The 20,382-nt window shown below is 38.7% G+C and overlaps 1 protein-coding gene across 1 annotated transcript in view; it reads left to right on the forward strand.

Annotated features, from left to right (window-relative positions):
* musk (muscle, skeletal, receptor tyrosine kinase) overlaps positions 1–20,382 on the forward strand; it is a 31,577-nt gene that overhangs the window by 4,584 nt on the left and 6,611 nt on the right. Inside the window, exons 2-16 of the mRNA XM_020630583.3 lie at positions 2,413–2,539; positions 3,135–3,286; positions 3,407–3,534; positions 3,792–3,933; positions 4,093–4,217; positions 7,815–7,974; positions 8,837–8,843; positions 11,453–11,716; positions 11,826–12,013; positions 12,684–12,707; positions 13,034–13,122; positions 16,872–17,046; positions 17,503–17,683; positions 17,916–18,107; positions 20,007–20,155. Coding sequence (XP_020486239.1) covers positions 2,413–2,539; positions 3,135–3,286; positions 3,407–3,534; positions 3,792–3,933; positions 4,093–4,217; positions 7,815–7,974; positions 8,837–8,843; positions 11,453–11,716; positions 11,826–12,013; positions 12,684–12,707; positions 13,034–13,122; positions 16,872–17,046; positions 17,503–17,683; positions 17,916–18,107; positions 20,007–20,155 — 2,103 coding nt within the window. The remainder of the gene's footprint in view (positions 1–2,412; positions 2,540–3,134; positions 3,287–3,406; positions 3,535–3,791; positions 3,934–4,092; positions 4,218–7,814; positions 7,975–8,836; positions 8,844–11,452; positions 11,717–11,825; positions 12,014–12,683; positions 12,708–13,033; positions 13,123–16,871; positions 17,047–17,502; positions 17,684–17,915; positions 18,108–20,006; positions 20,156–20,382) is intronic.

Here is a 20,382-nt window from a genome sequence, read left to right on the forward strand (position 1 = left end):
CAAAGTGAATTTGATTTTCAAAAGATTTATTAACTTTAAGTTCACACATCTGTCAGCCATTGTGGTAACAACAATAGAGAAATGTGTTCCATTCATTATTAAGAAATGAAGTTACATTTTCTATGTAGATATTGAAGTGTTCTGCACAAACAATGTTTAATGACACAACTAAGAGTCAATATCTAGGTAAGCATCTCTATTAGTCTCATGCACGGGTAGCTTTGAGCAAATATCTAATGCTCAAAATGCCATCGCTGACATGCTCGTAATAACCAGATATAATGTTTTTGCCGTACAGTTTAGCATGTTGGCATGCTAATTGTATTACAATTACTGAAGAAATGGCAGATGAATCTGATAGCATCCTTACTGCATTTGGCTAAAGAAAATGATTACGTTCTTACCTGATGAGCCCACCAGATGAAGCATCAAAAGGTCACCAAATTAATTATTGTTACGGAGAGGCACATAAAAAAGTTCCTTGTAATGAATTGTCTTAGGACCATAGATCTAAAACTGCTAAAACTGTCCACTTACTGGTGGCTTAACAATTAGGGGATAACTGACCTAGGGTGGTTGTGGATCAGAATCAGTCGTCTCTCAATCGGAAAGTTGAGGGTTCGATTTCCTGCTCCTGCAGGACAGTCCAATGTGTCCTTGGGCAAGACTTTGAACCCCAAATTGGTCCCACTGCTTCATGGACAGAGAATTAATGTGTATGAATACTTCTGATGCTCACTATAGCATCCTCTGCCATCAGTGTGTGAATGGGAGTGAATGGGTAGGCGTGACATGTGATGTAAAAGTGCCTACCATGTTTGTACAGAACTTAATTTCAGACATTTAAGATCTAAAAAAATTTAAATAATGTGTTGAACCAATGTTGTCAACCATTAAGCCACAGTGCCAACATGGCTAGAAATAACATTTTGGACTGCATGCATGAAATGTCTAAATAAAGAACACTAGATATCTATCTATTTCACCTTGCTTTAACCTTGGCTAAATTTGTTTCAAACCAAGGATTAACCTCATTTCAGGCTTTCATCTTGATTTACAGGAGCACTATTTCCATTTCCCCATCATAAGCCAAACAGCAGGAGCACCAAGGGTTTGGAGGTGGAGATGTTAGATGGTTTGCACAGATATGTTACTGTGAAATCTTCTTTCACAAGAGACATTCACATTCTTCTCCATTCTTTTTCACCAGCTCTGTTCTTTCCCTTTCTTCACCCCCCTGTTTTTTATTTTGCCTCTTCCTCCCCCTTAGTTCAAAGAAAGTTGAAAGTAAAGCTGATGTCTGTGATCTGGTTCCACATAAAAACAGTTGCTGCCTCACCCCTGGTTTATTCTGTTTGCATTCCCGTACAACATGTCTTTGATTTAAACGTTTTCCTTCCCTTGATATACTACCCAGAGTATAAAAAAGGCTTTTTTTCACTGAGTTGCTACCCTCTACGTTTGTCTTCTGTCTAAAAATAATCCCTCTACTCCTTTTTTGTACATCTTTTTCACGACTGAAGTGGATGGTATATTTAGAATAGATATTGATCACACCTTTACATTGGCTTATTTTGGTTTATATCATAAGATATAGGTCAGATGGTTCGTATTACTTCTATACTCTATGTACACAGAACTAGTTATTTACCCACTTTCATTTTAACAGAGACCATCTGTTGAAATAAGATCAGAGCAATGTTTGCACAAAGGATGGAACCTGTCTTTGAGCCTTAAATTCAAATATTGTTGCGTCAACATTTGCTTCAATAAAAAAAGTATGTCAAACAGTAAAACTTCAGAGTTCACCGATGTATTATATTCCTTTCTGACCTCTCTTTTCCCTGTAATATGTTTATTCTTGATCTCTTTATACCTATCTCATTCATTCTCAAATGCTTCAGATCATTTTCTTCTCCTTCTTTCTCTCAGAGTTACACCTTTATCGACTCATGTCAAAGTCGTAACAAACTTTAAAACCTCTGATGTGGCTCTATTCATCAGCAGCTATAGCAGGACTCTGAGTGACTAAACGATTCAGTCTAAGTCAGGAATGTTAAGAATGCCAAGAATGATAAATAATTTCACTGAAGATGTTTGCACTTCCGAGAGCAGGACTGTAATGTAAACATGCGCAATTTGAAACTCTTTCACCAATCATACAAAAACGTGTCTTACACATTGCATTTAAATCCCAGTTCATTCATCATAATTTTTTTTTAAGAAGGAGTTGAGCCTCTGGCTGATACATTAAATACTATAGCCTGCTTCACACACTGAGTTAAACCGGCACCCCATGTCTACAGAAAATCTGAAATTCCACTATGAATATTCAGCCATAGGATAACTTAATAAAGGCTCTTGTGTTTTAAACAATATTCATTAATTTTTCTTTCTTTGATTAACACACAGCACCTCGGATCATCACCTTGTTAGAGACAATGGATGTTCTTCTGGATCACAATGCCACCTTCATCTGTGAGGTAGAGTCCCGTCCTCCTGCTGAAATCACTTGGACAAAAAATAATCACCAGATAATGTAAGTTTACACTCAAAGCATTCAACCACTGACCCAACCATCCTTTTAGGCACAGTATTTCCAATCAACCCCTCAAAATGCTTTGCTCCACTTTTTTTCCTCTCGATGAACAGGGAGTTTCTTAGTCCCATGGCCGTGATGGGGATCAAGGCTAACAGCTATGAGAACATTCAGTGTTAACTTCTAAGCATATGATGTGTAACAAACTGTTGGATAACTGACAACAGATAGATTATGTTAGTGGTTATATGACTAAAAGTTGGTTGCAGTAGCTGTGAGCTGCATAGGAGATTTAATACTTACTGTTAGCTTAAAATGTAGGATCACAAGGACAGTGGAACCAGCTTCTTGTTTTATTCTTATGCCATAAAACTGCTAGCTTTAAAGACAATTTAAAAAATACAAGTTATATTATTTTAGATATTATTGACTAAACCAAGCAAAAAAGAGAAACAGATTCAAGGGGAGATTTATAGGAGAGTAGAACTCTACAGTTGTTATATCTTGTGTTAATTTCAAAGTAAATGATTGAAAAATACCTCTGGTTCTTCAGGCTTATGATAAGACTTCTCTGCCCCTCATTTTTGTCTGCCAGGTACTACGACCCCCGGTACACTACCAGAGAACAGGGACAGATGCTAATCATCCCTCGTGTTAGAGAATTAGACAACGGAGAATATTGTTGCATCGCCAGTAATGGCATTGGAGAACCAGCCAAGAGCTGTGGAGCGCTGCAGCTGAAGATGAGTATGTTTGTCTTGGGGTTAGAATCTGTGCAAACTTACTGAGTAACAAATGCATTACATAGAACAACACTTTAACAGCAGCACTCATACAGAAGGCCATATTGTCTTTTCTCTCCTTCAGAGCCACAGATTAAACGCCATCCTACCAATGTAACCCTTCTGGTAGACTCCAAAGCAGTGTTGCCCTGTGTCACCCTTGGTAACCCCAAACCTGATGTGACCTGGCTCAAAGATGATGAACTTATCAAGGTATTTCTGTCTTTGAACACAGGAAGTTATTTGAACTTTTCAGGCTACAGAAGACATTTAAGAGCTTTGGCCTAAGTAAGATTGTCACTGCATGGCTTTAAGAATAGTAAAGCATTAGAATCTGAATCTGACCATGGTGCAAAGGTATCCAGTCTTTACACTAATACATATTTTCTGGTTTGGTTTTACATGTATGTAAAGACGTCAAGAAACAAAGAAAAAAGAAAACTGAAAACAAAGTTTATTTTCTTTCCCAGATTAGTGACCGTGTTACCATTCTTGACTATGGCGCACTGAAGATCCATAACATACAGAAGGAGGATGCTGGGCAGTATCGCTGTGTGGCCAGGAATAGCTTCGGTTTGGCCTTTTCAAAGCCTGTGACCATAGAGGTACAGGGTATGTATGTAAATATGGTTTCACTTTTGGCTTAGCATGTAAAATGTATTTCTTTGAAAGCTGCAATTCAATACTGCAGGATACAATTGTTTGATTCCCATTCAGGTATGGGAATTTAGTGTCTATACTGAGTTTCTATATGTTGTGTTTTATGCTCAGCCCCAGCACGAATCCTGCGTGTTCCAAAGGAGAAGAGGGTTGCATATGGCAGCCAGATTTCCCTTGAGTGTAATGCCACAGGAAATCCAATCCCCACCATCACCTGGCTGGAAAATGGGAATACTGTGAGTGTTCAGGTTCACTGTCTGGCTATCATGGGATTCTAAATGGCAGTTTTCTGTTGCAGATGTTTTTCCTCAAATTGATTGTGTCACTAGACATAAATCCCAATCAGGGTCAATAAGCGTCTAAATGGCAAAAAAAAGCAATATTAAAGTCCTCCACCGGATTTTGATGATCAATTCCGAAGTTTATGATCCATCCAAACTTCCATTTATCCACGCCATGCCTGTCTCTGGATGCTTGTGATCCTACCGATTGTCTCGTTCACAATGGTTGGGAGTCTCAAACATCAATGAACACTGCATGCACCAGACACATTTTTATCAAGTAGCTAACATTTTGACACATTGTCAGCTGCAAAGCATTACATATTGGGAAAGCTGTGACAATAATAGATTAGAAAGCCAACATGCAATGCAGCCTGATGAAATATTTACAAGTTTCCTCCATAAACTTATGCTTTAATGAAGAAAATTTGACAAGCTAATATAATTAGAAGAATAAATCCAATACCTAACGTGAAGATACAGAGATGTTCTATACATTTGGAAGAAAATCCATGACTTGCTCTTCACCAGTTATCCAGTGAATCTCTTGTTTATAATTACAATCAATCAATCTTTACTTATAATGTCAATTCTTGTTAATTGTTTAGCACCAATACACCAAGTCAAATTCCTTGTATGTGTAAATGTACTTGTCAATAAACCCTGATTCTGATTCTGATTCTGAAATCATAAATAAGTGTTATCTTTAGACACTTTATTAAAATAGCAGGTCAAGGAGTTACGCTTTATTTTATTATTTACAAAGACCCAACACGTATCCACTATGGGAAAATCATTTAGCAATATTTAGCAAGCAACAGTGGCAAGGAAAATCTTTTTCACAGGCCGAAACCCTGAGCAGAACTAGAGTCATGCTGAACAGCCTTCTGCTGTAACTGTTGTAAATGTAGTACTGTGCCTTTAATTTTGGGCTGCAGAGGCCACTTGTTTGTTTGAGAGCTCTCACTATGACACAACAAGTTTGTTATTGGTATATTACCTATCTGTTGTCCATAAGGCTTAATCATAAAAACATTTAAGATCCAAACACTGAAGTAAGTTACTTCACAGGAATGCTGTCATGTGCTTGATAGGTAATATCAGGTCACTAGAAACACATATCTACACACACATACAGTTGTATTCTTTAGTACAAAAGCAGATATCCAGTCGTCCCTTGCTCTGTCGTTATTCATGTATGAGTGTCACCTCATCACCCAAACACACACACAGGCGCAGACAGTTGATGTACTCTGGAGATGGGCTGTGGGATCAGTGATATAAACAGCAAAGGAATTCTCATTATGATGACAGAGGATTGAAGAGATTGCCTCTCAGTTAGCTGTTGATTCACAGTTTGATCAGCTTTAATTGGGAGTGAGCACAAAGGTTTAAGCAGTGTTGAATGGTTTTTTGTTAGGTGTTGACTTGTGTTCCAAGGAATCTGGCAAGATGTTAAGGCAGCCTGTAAGATGATTTCATTATATAAATGAAAGCTTATATCTATATCATCTAAAGTTTATAAACAGGATGGGTATGTGAGGATAATGAAATGAAAGGTTATTAAAGACATTAAGATAGATATTAATATCTAAAAATATTTAATCAAATGTAAAAGTCACTTTTGTTTTATTAATCTCTTTATTCAACTTCACCTCTGCAAGCTTGTATACATTTTTTATTATGCTGGAAAATGCACCAAAAACTTCAAAATAACTGGTAGCTGTTGGAAAATATCATAAATTCCTTTTTTTTTTAAATGAATACAGGAGTAAAATGCCTACCAACTTAGACAAGTTAAACATGTTTTCTTTCAAGCAGGAAACAGACATTTGTATACATGCAATGCAGCAAGTTATATAACACTTAATGTCTGGCAATTTACTGGTTTTGGGTGCTAGCTACAACGTGATTACAGGCCCATGATGCTTGTAAATAATATGTGTGCCTGTGTGCCTGTGTGTGTGTGCGTGTGTGTGTGTGCGTGCTGATTAAAATGACCTCAACAAGCTGCTTTCTGGCAGCTTGTTGAGGTCATTAATTTCAGCATGGCTGGAACAAGCTCAACCTAAAAACAGGCACTGTCTCACACAACTTCAAATATAGACTCATTGCATTTCAGCACCCTGACTCACACACAGACTGCAGACTGTCACACAAGTGATTTATATATATATTTATCTAAGCGTGAATACAGGAACTGAAAACAACACCCACATTTTATCGGGCAACATCTGTTGGTGTGAATACCAGAGAATTTTTAAATCTTTGAAATGATTACAAGTGGTAAGATTACTGCCACACTTTTAAACACTCACTTGTATCAAGTTAACACCCATGACACTATTACATGATCTATAAGCCCACATTCAGTTCTGTTACATCTTTAAAAAGTGGTAATAAGGATGTGAAACGAAAATTCTCCAGTTCAGTATTGATTCTAATGTTCTTACTGAAAGTGCTTTCTAACAACATAACTGCACTTTAACATTAAGGTCTGTATTTAAAGAAAGAAACATCATCTAAACTAAATTCAATCTCTTCACAAACATTTTTCTTGTTTTGTTGACCTTTCAATTTCACAGTGCTGCCCTCCTCTGGTGGATGTTGGCTTTAATAGACAGACTCTTACGTGTTCCAGTGGATATGGCAAAATAAAAACACAGCCTTTTAATACTGAGTCATAAATACTATATCTCTAGATACAAGACAATAATCATTTCTGACCTGTAAGCTTGAGATTTTTGACAATATTCCCACCTGGTCATTTTCAAAAATGGTGTGCAAACTGACAGTCACAGGCTTTACAATGAGCTTGAAAAGTCTTCTTTCAGACATGTTGACATAAGTGGGTCGAGGTTTGAAAGGATGTGAATAGTTTGTCTTAGCTGAAAATAAGCATTTTTTGTCTTGTGTTAAAGGGATACTTCACCCGTTGAAACATGAATCTGTATTGACATTGGGGCATATATGTAGTAGAAATGTGAAATACATTTTGAAGTTGGTGCCTTCTTGGCCGTGAAAAGGCAGAATCAGAAATACTTTATTAATCCCAGAGGGAAATTTGATCGATACAGTTTCTCCAAAATATACAAAAATATGTAGAAATATAGTAATAAAAACATTTACAGACATATTTACTTAAACACATAAGGACATTTCCTCAACTGATTCAGAGATTTCTTCCAGAATTGATCTTGGAAATTCCTGGCAGAAAACAGACTCTATGTCTGTGTCCATAGGCAAACAGTGAGAGCACCAACACTACCAGTCCGCCCCAGCTCGAGCCAGCCCAGGCTCCTCGTCCTCACCGCCGCCGACAGGCAGGCCTTATGTCTTGGCTGCTGAGCTGGCAGCGGCCGGCGGCGGCAATATAGCAATATAGCCACGAGACAGTTGCTCCCGGCAGCCAGCGACTGGCGGCCGCAGCAGCCAATACACAAGACCTTTGTTACCTATATAAAACAATGTATCTATTTTCAAATGTCCTTTCATAAAGACACATTACTAACCATTTTTAATTTCTCTTGATGTTTTTTTTTTTTTTTGCAGATCTCAGGTGCATCAGTGGAAGAGACTCTTTCAGGAGAGATAATCCTGTCCGTTCTTAAAGTGACAGTGAACAAGCCGGCGCTGTATACTTGCCTTGCCTCCAACAGACATAGTGCTGGAGCTAACACCGTCAAAGCAACTGCAAGAGTCACTGTGGCAGGTAGAAATACACCTTCATCCCTATCCCTCACACTGCAATACCTCACAATGGAATTATCAATGTCTTTAACCAACAGTCATATTTACTGTTAGCTCTCACATGAGGGTGTGTGTCTTGCCTTTTTTAACTGAGGTGGCCCACCCGGGGTACACACACGTCAATTAATTTAATATCTTTAACCTTTCTACCCACTACTGATATGTACTTGTAAGTAACACAATTTAACAACATATAATAAAGAAAGATGTATGTTCAAAGTCACAATTTTAAGTAGGCCTACTTAGAAAATTGCAAACTTGTGCACACTGTCTAACTTACTCTAAATTTACTCCATCCCAAGTTAGACAGTGTGCACAATGTTTTATGTGTTAATTTTCATTGGAAAACAAAGTATTTATTCATTTATGCATACAGCCAATCTTAGATTTGGATTTTGGGTTGGCACCTGGGTGGGGCCCATGCCACCCCTTTGGCCACGCCCCTGCTCACATCTGTATGTGGGGGTTAATAGTAATTTGTCTGTTGCTACTCAAATTGATACACTAGTTGTGTTTTTTGTGTCTTCAGCTGTTTGTAGTCCCCCCCATTTGGTTGATAGCTCAACCACACTGTTCCACAGACACAAGACCACAGTCACTTATAAAAACACACCCAGCCCCTGCCCCCTGACCACACACACACACTGTTCCTCCACCTGGCTGTCCCTCAGTTTCATTACAGATATTTGTCACCAAAAGAGGCATCATGGTTGGTTCTCTCTTCCTTGTAAGACTGATTTGTCTACTGTGTCCTCTTTTCTCCCCTTTTCTCCTGCTTGTGTTCCTTCAACCAACATCTGCTGGATATTGCCACTTCCCCATAGAGTGGAGGTAAGAAAACTGTCTATGTCTTAGTTTAGATGCAATTTCCTTCATTCTTTGTTTGCACTGTTTAAAGAAACTGAGGGCTGTTGTTCCTTTGGGTCTGTTAAAGATAACAATACTTTTAAGCTCTGTCAGTAAACCCACAACGTCAAGAGAGAGCCGTATCTTAGTCACCCATATGGTGAGAGTTGGAGTCAAATTTTCCTGAACCACAACACAAAACCCACTCACCACATCTGGACTATGTAACTAGAATAAAAAAAGATATATAGAGGGAAATAAAGCGAAGGAAACAGATAAAAAAGTGGAAATGTTAGCCTTTAGAGAACTAATGAGAACTTCTGAGGTAGAAAGAGGAAGAGACAGAAGGAGACAGTGGATGGCAGGTAAGAGACCAACAAAAGGGTCATGCATAATGGTTAGATCTTAGATGATACGCCAACTCATGACCACATCTGGACTATATATTTTATAGGATGTAGAAGCAGAGAGTTATGGAGAAAGGTAAAAAGAAGAAGGTCATGGTTGGATGATGTGGTTGATAGATGTACAGGTCAGCTTAAGTTTGATGGTTTGATTTGAACTCTGCTGAAGCACCAACCTCCCCATGAGGCAACACATGGAGTTTGAAAAATTCTGTAGTATAGTGGAAGCTGTCAGGCAGACAGGCAAGCAGAAGGCTGTGGATTTAAAGCATCACAAAGAGGTCATATCTGTGCTGGCAGATGAACTGACATAAAAAGGCAGACAGAGTGGGAACTACCAGGAGTATCTTTGTGATCAAAGTAGAGGCATTTAAAAAGTCCCAGGCAGACAGACAAGATTTCTATGAACCTCTAAGACTTCTTTCAAGACCAACATCTAGATGACTTTTTAAGTAAATAGTATGTATGATGTATGCTCACATACCTCAACAAGAGTTCATTAACTGTCAGCCAACTTAGCAAAAGATTGATTGCTCTAGGGACACTTAGTTAGCATTTGTATTTGTATTTTTTTCACAGTTTATCTTTTCTTAGGAGCAAATACATAGTCAAAGAAAATACTAATCCGGTCCAGGCAGTAATAAAACAGACCCAGGGCAGTGCCAAGCCTGGCTCTGGCTTTCCTGTGTGTTGAAGGAAAGTGACTGTAAATGTCCATTTCTCATACACTCTGCCCTTTCTCATTCTCTTGAGTAACTACATGTACATGGATGGATACCTGCTTAGAGAGTTGACTGGCAGTTTATGTCTAAATGTTCCTCTTCAAAGTTAAAAATCAACATAAGTGATAGATCATTATTAGACAAGACATTTCCCAATTCTTATTCCATATTCTGAGATTATGAAATGCAAATATGGTCCTGGAAAGTGTGGCCAGAGAAGGTTGTAGCAGAAAGCAATGCTAAATGATTTATAAATGTGATAATGATGTATCTCTCAAAAGGGGTCAAGAAGTGTTACACCTGTAAAATGTATATTGTGAAAAATATACGGACAGTCAAAACAGATTCCAGTAAAGACACTTCACAACTTTTGGTCCGGTCCAAATGTTCTATCATCGCCTGATAGACATTATAGGCCTCTGGAAAATTTCTCAGTAATTCAGTCAAAGCCAGCAGTTAGTTAAAACAACTTCCTGGCAAGACGTCCTTTTCCATGTGACGTTTAGGTCTGCATTGTAAACTAAGTCATTTCTTGGTCTGTGATATCCCAGAGTAGTGCCCGTTCATCTGTTAAGTTTCAGTTCAACAGCAGACTTCTAGTTATACAGCGGCTTCACTCTGGCCTACTTCAGTGGTATAAGCCATAAAATGAAACCAACTTTCATTTGATTTACTTGCAATTAACGTGTCTTAAGTTTGCCGAAATAACAACATAAACATGCAGATTTGTAAAAAGTGAACAGTCAAGCTTTGTTTAAGAGTTGTTAAAGAGACTATTTTAAGAGTAGAAGAAAACAACTTTCAAAAGGTTTGTTAGTTGAACAGAGGTCGGATCGATCACTTCTGATGGATTTCAGATAGAGAACCTAAGTGTTGATTGGCATTCATAACATAGCATCAAGCTGATTTGTTACTAAAGTTGTGAATGTTTGATCTATATGTGATTATTAGTTGTACATTTATGCATTTATATGTTTATAGAGACAAAAAGGCTAAATCATTGTTAGAACACCGTTGATGGGAGCTGGTATGTCAATACCCAGATAAGGTTCCGCCTGTTTTTTGCTGTCCATACAGACTGTTTTTCCTGCATACACCAAAGCTCGCTGAAATGTAATTAGTCAATACAGCTCAGAATACACATTTTCTACAAACTGAACCCAGAACGCTTCACATGCTGAAAATCCAGACCTCTGTTTACAGATTCTGAATCTGTAAATAGAGATTTGTTCCAGCCTAAGACTAAATAACCGTAATAGTAATGTACATATATGTTGTCCTTCAATATATAGTAGTGGCAGCGTAGCAGAAACAAATACATTATTACGAGAATCTGCTTTTTTTTACTCAAGAAAGGGTGCTAAATAGTTTACTTTAACGACTAAACACTGAAGCATTTTGTGTTTAAGACACTTAAAACAATAGATTTTTTTGTCTAGCTGACATGTTTGTGTCTTCTTTCCAACAGACTCTACAAGGGCGTTGCAGGCTACTGCAGTGCGTATCGTGGGGATGTCTGTCGTAATATCCTGCAAGACGATTTGCTGGTGTTTTTTAACTCCTCACTTTCGGACCCCGAGGACTTGCAGGAGTACCTGGTTCAGAGCTTGTGGACGGAGCTGGAGGGGCTCAGTATGCTGTGTAGCCCTGCAGTCCGTTCACTGCTCTGCCACTCCTCTTTCCCTGACTGCAACCCTTCAGGGTTAGGACCGGCCCCTAAACCTGTCTGCAGGTATGTGCCTTTCTTTTTTCTTCACTTTTTTTCTCTTTGTGAGTAAAGCATGTGACATAATAAAGAGGTAAATTAAAGGAGTTTTCTTGTTTTACCCTTTGTAACCTAGAGAGCACTGCCTGGCAGTGAAGGAGCTTTACTGCTATAAAGAGTGGTTACTATTGGACAGCAGCCGGTCACTGCAGCCTGCTCTCTTCAGCTCTGTCACTGGCTCCCAAACTTCACTGCTGCCCAACTGTCAGGCCTTACCAAGTCTTCACACGGACCCCGATGCCTGTACACATGTCCCTTTTGTAGGTAAGACAAGCCAGAATGAGACCGCTTTGTAGTGTCTGAAAACATTCTCAGAACATTTAAAGAGTTTCACATCCATTCTTGTGCCCTTAATAGCAATATGTCTGTCAAGATGTCATGGGGCTGAACTAAGGAGTTAGTTAAATGGTTCATATGCATAAGATTATATTATACTAAAATTGTGCACTGTTAAAACATTGTTATCTCTAAAAACCCTGATTGACACACTGAATCTAAGTTAAATTAACTAGATGTCAATCTTACATTTTTGATTTCAACTCCTTCATCTGTATCTGCTTTATCTTACTTTTTTGGCTCTTTACTGCAGAAACAGCTCAGCAGTCTAGCATAAAAGCAGAAAGGAAATAGAGCATTATGTAAAAAAAAGGAGCAGGAGCGTTGTGTGTTGACTTGTATTCTAAGTGCCAAATAAAACCTGACCTGCTGTACTTCAGGTCACTGATACTGATGAGGTCATTAAAAGGTTTGAAGTAGCAGAGCCAAAATAATCACAGCTTTGTACATTTGCTTCTGTTATTTTTTCTAAACTGTGCTTAACCGACCCCCAGTATAGCTTTAACACTTTCTCCATATGATACACTTTTTTATCCAAATTACTAAAAAGCTGTGCTTCCTTTTTTAAATTAAAGTTTTTATACCTGTTCCTTTTCAGACATCAAGAGGGATCAAATTACAAGTAAGTGGGACATTTTTTATTTTTTTTAAAGATTTTTTTTGGGGGCTTTTTCGTGCCTTTAATAGGACAGTGGATAGAGTCGGAAACTAGGGAGTGACATGCGGAGAGGGGCCACGGGCCTACCGTTCGAGATGAGAGTCTCAATACATGGGACGCGCGCCCTAACCACCACCAGCACGCCCCAAGTGGGACATTTTAACATGAACTTCATCATATCCTTTTATCAGAACTAATCCCACAGCGACATGAAGGTTTGCATAGTTTGTTCATAATATATGTTATTAATAACAAATTAATCAAATATCCAATCTGTTTCTTATGAACAGCAACATGTTACAATGACAGAGGACGTTTCTACCAAGGACTTGTGAATGTCACCAGGTCGGGGACACCATGTCAGTCATGGAGCCAGCAGGTAAAGTGGTGTGTGTGCTAGTGTCTTTTACTGTTTGTTTAATAATTGCAGTCTTTGCTGAGAGTGTTCTCCTGCAGTCAAATTAAACATATATTTTCATGTGTGTTTAACACTATGGTATCATAAAGACTTTACACTCACTATCATCACAAAATCAAAATGTAAAAAAGGTGTGAACTGGTAACAAGTGTTGATACGATTCATAGGCTTTGACTGCTGGTCATCATCAAAACTAATACTTGTTATTTTGTGGGTGAATGTTCAGTTTTACATCAGACATTCCTGAACTCAAGCAAAAGAACAGAAAAACATTCAAAAGTGCTTACAAGTGAAAAACAATCACACACAGACACACTCACACACATGCTCCGACTGACACACACTCCCTGTGGCCCTAAAGCCTCTTTATGTTTTTATAGCTTTGCTCAGTGAGGGTCTGTTAGGGTGAACTGTTACTACTCTCCTGTGCAGTGTGTGTGTGTGTGTGTGTGTGTGTGTGTGTGTGTGTGTGTGTGTGTGTGTGTGTGTGTGTGTGTGTGTGTGTGTGTGTGTGTGTGTGTGTGTGCTCGTGCCAGGTCAGCATAGAAGGAGGGGCTCATCATGTCACATCCTGCCTCTGGAAGCAATTAGCTTTCACACGCATATGCTGAACAGGCTCCATCACAGCCACACACACACACACACACAAACACACTCTCTAAAATGTTACACTCTCTCTCTCTCACACACACACACACACACACACACACAGACATACATGTATGTGCCAATAACTGAACGTTTGCTCCGTAATGCGATTTACAAATATTTGCACGTTGTCCCTCCTTTCTCTTTTTCTCGAGGCACAATGTTGGCTCACACTTTCAATTCACTAAGAAATTGTATTTTCTTCCTCACGCTCTCCTCATACCATGTGCACCTTATATTTAAATAGTACAGTCTCTAGCATAGAAATATGTCATTTCATTCATCATTTCAATCACTACAGATTTCCTCTTTTTATTTTTTTATTTTTGGGCTTTTGTGCCTTTAATGCAGAGATAGGACAGTGAATAGAGTTGGAAATCAGGGAGAGAGAGCGGGGAATGACATGCGGAAAGAGGCCACGGGTGGAAGTGAACCCGGGCCTCCTGCTTGAGACGACAGCCTCAATACATGGGGCGTGCGCCCTAACCCTAACCACTGCGCCACCAGCGCGCCCCAGATTTCCCCTTTTTTCAACATCCTTCTCTGGCTGAATCTCTTCCAGTAGATAGTAGGTGCTCTTTGTTTGATTACAGGACAACACACATATTGTGGTAGATGTGTGTGCTTACTGTATATTCTGTATATAAAAAAACAAGCCCTAAACTATGAATGGCTGTTTGACTGGTCAGAGACAGGATTTAAAATCAACTCTTTAGGATGTGTAACAGGCTGGTGGTAGCTTTCCTTGTATTTCAATGTGACACGTCTCCTTTTGTTAAAACTTGAAGATTTAAAGTTTGCCTCTCTTTTTAAGAATATTCAATCATTGAGATACTTTAATAGAAGTATTTGAAGTATGATTAGTTCATATACAGTAGAAGGTTATATCTAAAAAAGCCAAGATTGTGAAAAGTTCCAAAGAAAATACCGGAGCGTAAAAATCACTTAAGACAAATTTAAGCAAAGGACTAACATTTAGACGCACTGCGTCTTCCTCAAAGTCAAAAACAAGGTCAAGGTTTAGACTCTGATGAAGACGCAGTGCATGGAAACCTTAGTCCTTTGCACCTTTATTAAATTTGTCTTACTTGATTCAGGTGCTCCAGTATTTTCTTTGGATCCTGAAGGTATCCACTGAATGATTTTGAACGTCTTCAGTCCTTCTCTGAGAGCACCGACCTCCAATTGTGGAGTTTCCTTCTACTTTATCATGAAAAGCTCCTCCACTCTGTTGTAAAGTCAGTGTTGGATGTGTTATGGTCATCTTTATAGGATACTTTTAACAGAATATTTTACACATCAAGCTTGGATGTTTTTGCAGGATTCTTACTTTCGAGCGAGTACATTAGATGCAATAAAAACCCAGCTAAACTGAAACTATCTGCATGAGATGTTTTTTATTGAAGTGGACAGAAATTTAAAAAATATAAATAAGAAGAATAGCTTTGGTCTTACAATGTTTTGGAACCACTGGTCAAGGATATAAAGTTAGTTAGAAGATAAAAGACTTTGTAATGTGAGAATGCAGGATGAGCTACTTCCAGGAAAAAGATATCGATATAGCTGACCAAACATAAATGAAAAGGCAGGCTGTAACGCATAATCATCAAAAAATAATCCCATCCTGTTTTAGTTCCTGGCCGGCATCTAAGCCTTCATTTCCTTTTTAGTGAATGTAATAGGCCACTAGCTTGATTGGGATCATTTCCCAGAGGAAACTGTTGAAGCTGATTGCACCGTTTCACTGAGAAGGTTTAAATAATGAAACATTATTTATCTTTATTTTATTTCCAAAATGTTTGATAAAATTTTCACAAACCGTGGCTAGCCCATTATGCAAATGTCAATTAACTAATATCTTACTTAAAGTGCAATCAACACCTTCATTTATGTCAGAAGAGTTTTTATGATTATGTATTATTTATAGTTTTTGCAGATCTAATATTATGTGAATTACCATGTGGGCGAGTATGAAGCAAACTAATGCCACAGGATCCAAGATATTAAACTACAGTACAAAAAAGATAAGCATGAAGCACAAGATCATTCATGACTGCAAGACTGTGTCCTCTTTAAAGAACTGTGTCAGTTTGAGGTTAAAATGACCCAAGCCAGTTTGAGCTCTGCTCATAAGGCAAACCACATTTTGGCGGCTCCTGAAAGCCTCAGTCTAAATGCATTCAGCTTCTATGCATCATGGAGCAGATGTCTGTATCATAATGGAAATACAATATTCTCCACTTATGAGTCCTGCAGGGAATGAGCACAAACCTCTGCTGTTCCATGTGTCCAAGGTTACCCTCCATAGTAAAATCACATTTGTGTCCCGTACATACTAAACACACATGTTACATATTTTGCGCATAGTGGGGAGTGGGTCCTATTTTGTGCTGAGTCATGGAGACACTGCAGCCGAACTTTGATTCAATCCTTTGTATGGAGGCTGTTGAGAACATTTCAAATGAATTAAACACAAGTTAAACAATGCTTCATGCCATATAACAAATCTATAAAAACAGTAGATGAAGTGTCTCACAGTTATAACTTAATCTGAGAAGTAAGCAAACAAAGTGTTTTATTCTTTATCAATTCACTGTTGGGAATTATTTATCATCCAACCACTGCCCTTATGTCCCTCACTATAGAACATTTTACACCCTACGCTACAATTAAATTGTAACCTTACCACTGACCCTCGACGAAAACAAGATTTTGAAAGTATTTTTAAGCTTCTTAGCATTTCTCATAAGATTATGACTGACATTCCAAGGCAATCTGGACAGTCTCTATTGTCAAATCTACATGCAAAAACTCAAAATCACTTCTTAAAAATGAGAACGAATAGAGATTTAGTGACTATGCTTCAACGGTTCCTAAAGGGGCGTCTGTTCCCTTTTCATCTATTACTAATGTTTAACTGAAAACTTTGCCCACTTTTCATATGACTGTGTTTCACTTGGGATGTCATAGCTTTGTCTATGAAATGGTCAACAGAACTCTTGCCCCAGTTGGTTTTCTCCATATTCTTTCTCCTCTGAACTCTTCTTCTTTTGGTCGTGTAGGTTCCCCACCAGCACCGCCTATCTGTGGATGTGATCCCAGAATTGAAGAAATCAGACAACTACTGTAGAAACCCTGGAGGAATCAACAACAAGCCCTGGTGTTTCACCTCAAATCCCAACATACGCTGGGAGTACTGCGCTGTGCCCAAGTGTGGGGAGACAAGCATGGCACCAGGTATTACCTCATGCTGTCTTCAGCACCTTGTTGCTTTTTCACTGGTTCCTATTCCTGACATTTCTTTGTGGATACTGTACACTCGCATTATTATTTTTAAATATATCATGAGTCTTTTTTTTTAGCTTTTTGCAGCTGATCAGCTTTTGCCACTGTCAAATTCAAGTGCATGTGTAGCATAGTGCATAAATCAATGTGAAGGTCAGGGATAAAGTGATATGAATTAATCATTGTGATTAAAACAGCAAATTAGCTAATTGAAATGCTATATTGTTGTTTGACACCAACACTCTATAATAATAACAAGTGATTAAATAGATATTTGGCTCTTCTGAGATTTTATGGTGCTGACCAAACAAACAAAAGTCATATGAAAATAGGTCTTCAAGAGTTATTATTTTTGTTGCACATTCAAGCAAAAGCAACTTGTGTTTAAAAGTTGTCTTTGTCTGTCAGTGATGAAGTCGGAGTCACCAGGTACTCGCCAGACTTCGCGCCTCCCTCCCATGGCATCCTCCCCAGCCTACTCCATGTCTGTCATCGTCATCATCCTGACTTCACTCGCAGCTGCAGTCTTCCTCGCCATCGCCATCCTCGCCTGCCGTAGGCGGAGGAAGCAGTGGAGGAACAGGAAGAGGTGAGATTTAGTGACAAAGCACAGCTATGTACATTTTGTGCCTACCTTTTTATTCAACACTCTTGGGGCAGCTGTGGATCAGCGGTGGACCTGAAGGTCAGGGGTTCAATCCCCAGCTCCTGCGGCCACATTTAGATGTGGTTTTGTTTTTCTATAGCACTTTTCTAGTCAGAAGACTTGAAAAGTGCTATACAAGCTCAAGTCCATTTACTGTCTTTTTCCTTCTTTGCAGAGCAATGGAGACCCCAACCATGAGCGCTCTTCCATCAGAGCTCCTGCTGGATCGACTCCATCCCAATCCAATGTACCAGCGGGTTCCCCTCCTGCTAAACTCAAAGCTACTGGCCCTCGAGTATCCAAGGAATAATATCCAATATGTTAGAGACATTGGAGAGGGAGCCTTTGGACGAGTTTTTCAAGCAAGGTGAGAGGGAAGAAACAGGAAAAGGGGAGGAATGGGTGAATGTAAGTTACAGTATACTACGTCTGACTGTAAACTAAAAGAAGAGATAAAGATATAGAGTTAGCGGATGATTCTCAGGCAGAGAGAAAAGAAAGATGTCAGACAGGCTGCAGAGAGGGAGAGGGGTATAGAGTGGATCTTCAAGGCCACTGGTCATTCTAAGAACTGCTGCGTCATTCACAAAGTCACAAGGCGAGCTGCTAGAGGTATCACTTACACTCCACACTGAAGCTGTTCACAGCAAGAAATGAACACGCTAATCTAATCCCAAGGATTATATTTACACCTTGATCAGAAATTCCCATGCTGAAATATCCTAAATCTAAAAAAAATGTAAATAAACATCAAACTGTAAAAACAACATCAACACCCAAATCTCAGCAAATGTAATTCTTCAAGCACTGTCTGAAGGTTTTGTTATAGTCATTTCCGATACTTTTCACAGAGTGTTATAGTCACTGAAATCAATTACGGTAATACGTTTTCATGAAGAAGTTCAGTACGACTGAGGGGATACAGTTTATTTTAATCTCACAAGTTTTATAACCAAGTGAGATTAAGCTTGATCAGACTTCATCTCCTCCCAGACAAGTCTTAATATTTCTATTCAATACGCTTTATTTGCAATATGGTATAAAATGATCTGTGGATAATGTTAAACATAAACAGTCATACTTTGAAGACAATTATGTAGCAAAGTGTAAGAAATGTATCAAGAGTACAAATGTTTCAAAGGTTTTGTTTGCAGACCTAAAAGCTTTAATGGCTTTCTTTCAAAGTAGAAAATAAACTTTTGATCGATTCATAAATACATGATTTAGAGTTTAGGACAACAGCAGACACTATTTTTTTGTATCTCAGGCCGAATCTATAAATGACAACTGTGCTCTATATCCCTTTTGTTGCATAGAAACAATACACTGAACATTGACCTTCATTGTAAATTCAGCACCTTCGTATAGTCAAGCCGATCTGAGAGATGTCCTTCAGGGTGGCTGGTGATCCCTTAATAAAAACTGGAATGGTGCAGTATACAGAAACCCCTGATAATATATCAGACACAGAAGCACAACACATTTCTAAGCTGCTGAATTTATGAATTGACAGTCAAGATTTTCTGGCCATATCATGATTTTGAGTCTAACAATCAAACCAAGCAGTAAGAGAACACAAACACACATACTGTACACACTCCTGCATGCAATCATATTATTTTTTTCTTGCACAAAACCTTAACAGTGTAAATAATAAAACAATATGAATGCATCTGTACGTATAGACATGAACTCAGATACACACATAAACACAAATGAAGAGCGACCTAAATAGACTCCAGAAGTAAATGTTTTCTTCCCTGAAAAATGGACATCAACCTTGAGCGTGTGTGTGTGTGTGTGTGTGTGTGTGTGTGTGTGTGTGTGTGTGTGTGTGTGTGTGTGTGTGTGTGTGTGTGTGTGTGTGTGTGTGTGTGTGTGTGTGTGTGTGAGAGCTAAATATAAATCTACACTGAGAAAAACATGTTGACATTAGTTTGCCCCTCTGTGGAGACACATTAATTGTGTGTTAATTTGTATTGATTGTATGTTTCCCCCCGATATCTGACATTCACATTACACATAACTTACCCTGTTCCTTTTTATTTTTTTATGGCTTGGCTGCTTATAAGGTAATTCAAACGGCACATTCAATAAATATGGTTCATAAATCTAGTAAATGCATTAGAAATAAAATCTCCCAGATAATTTCATAGTTTTTATCCACAAGCAGTTTGAGTTCTGACACTTCCAGTCCTTAAAATATCTCCCCCTTTCTAGAGGACTCTGTTGCTTGAAAATATGTGTGCATGTCCGTTTGTTACAGAGCACCTGGCCTGCTGCCAATGGAGTCTTTCACCATGGTGGCTGTGAAGATGCTGAAGGAAGAAGCCTCCGCTGACATGCAGAATGACTTCCAGAGAGAGGCAGCACTAATGGCTGAATTTGACCATCCAAACATCGTACGACTCTTAGGTCAGTCAGAGTGTGTGTGTGTGTGTGTGTGTGTGTGTGTGTGTGTGTGTGTGTGTGTGAGAGAGAGAGAGAGTGAGAGAGAGAGAGAGAGAAAAAGAGAGTGATAGAAAAAAAAGAGTGAGAGAGAAAGGAGAGAGAGAAAAGGCAGCAAGAAGGCCAGATTCCCAGGGAGGCTGCAGGATAACAGCTGGGTTTTACATTGTATTACTAACTCGATCAGTATTTTC

Source organism: Labrus bergylta, chromosome 17 (assembly GCF_963930695.1).
Source record: "Labrus bergylta chromosome 17, fLabBer1.1, whole genome shotgun sequence".
In the NCBI taxonomy this organism is placed as follows: Eukaryota; Metazoa; Chordata; class Actinopteri; order Labriformes; family Labridae; genus Labrus; species Labrus bergylta.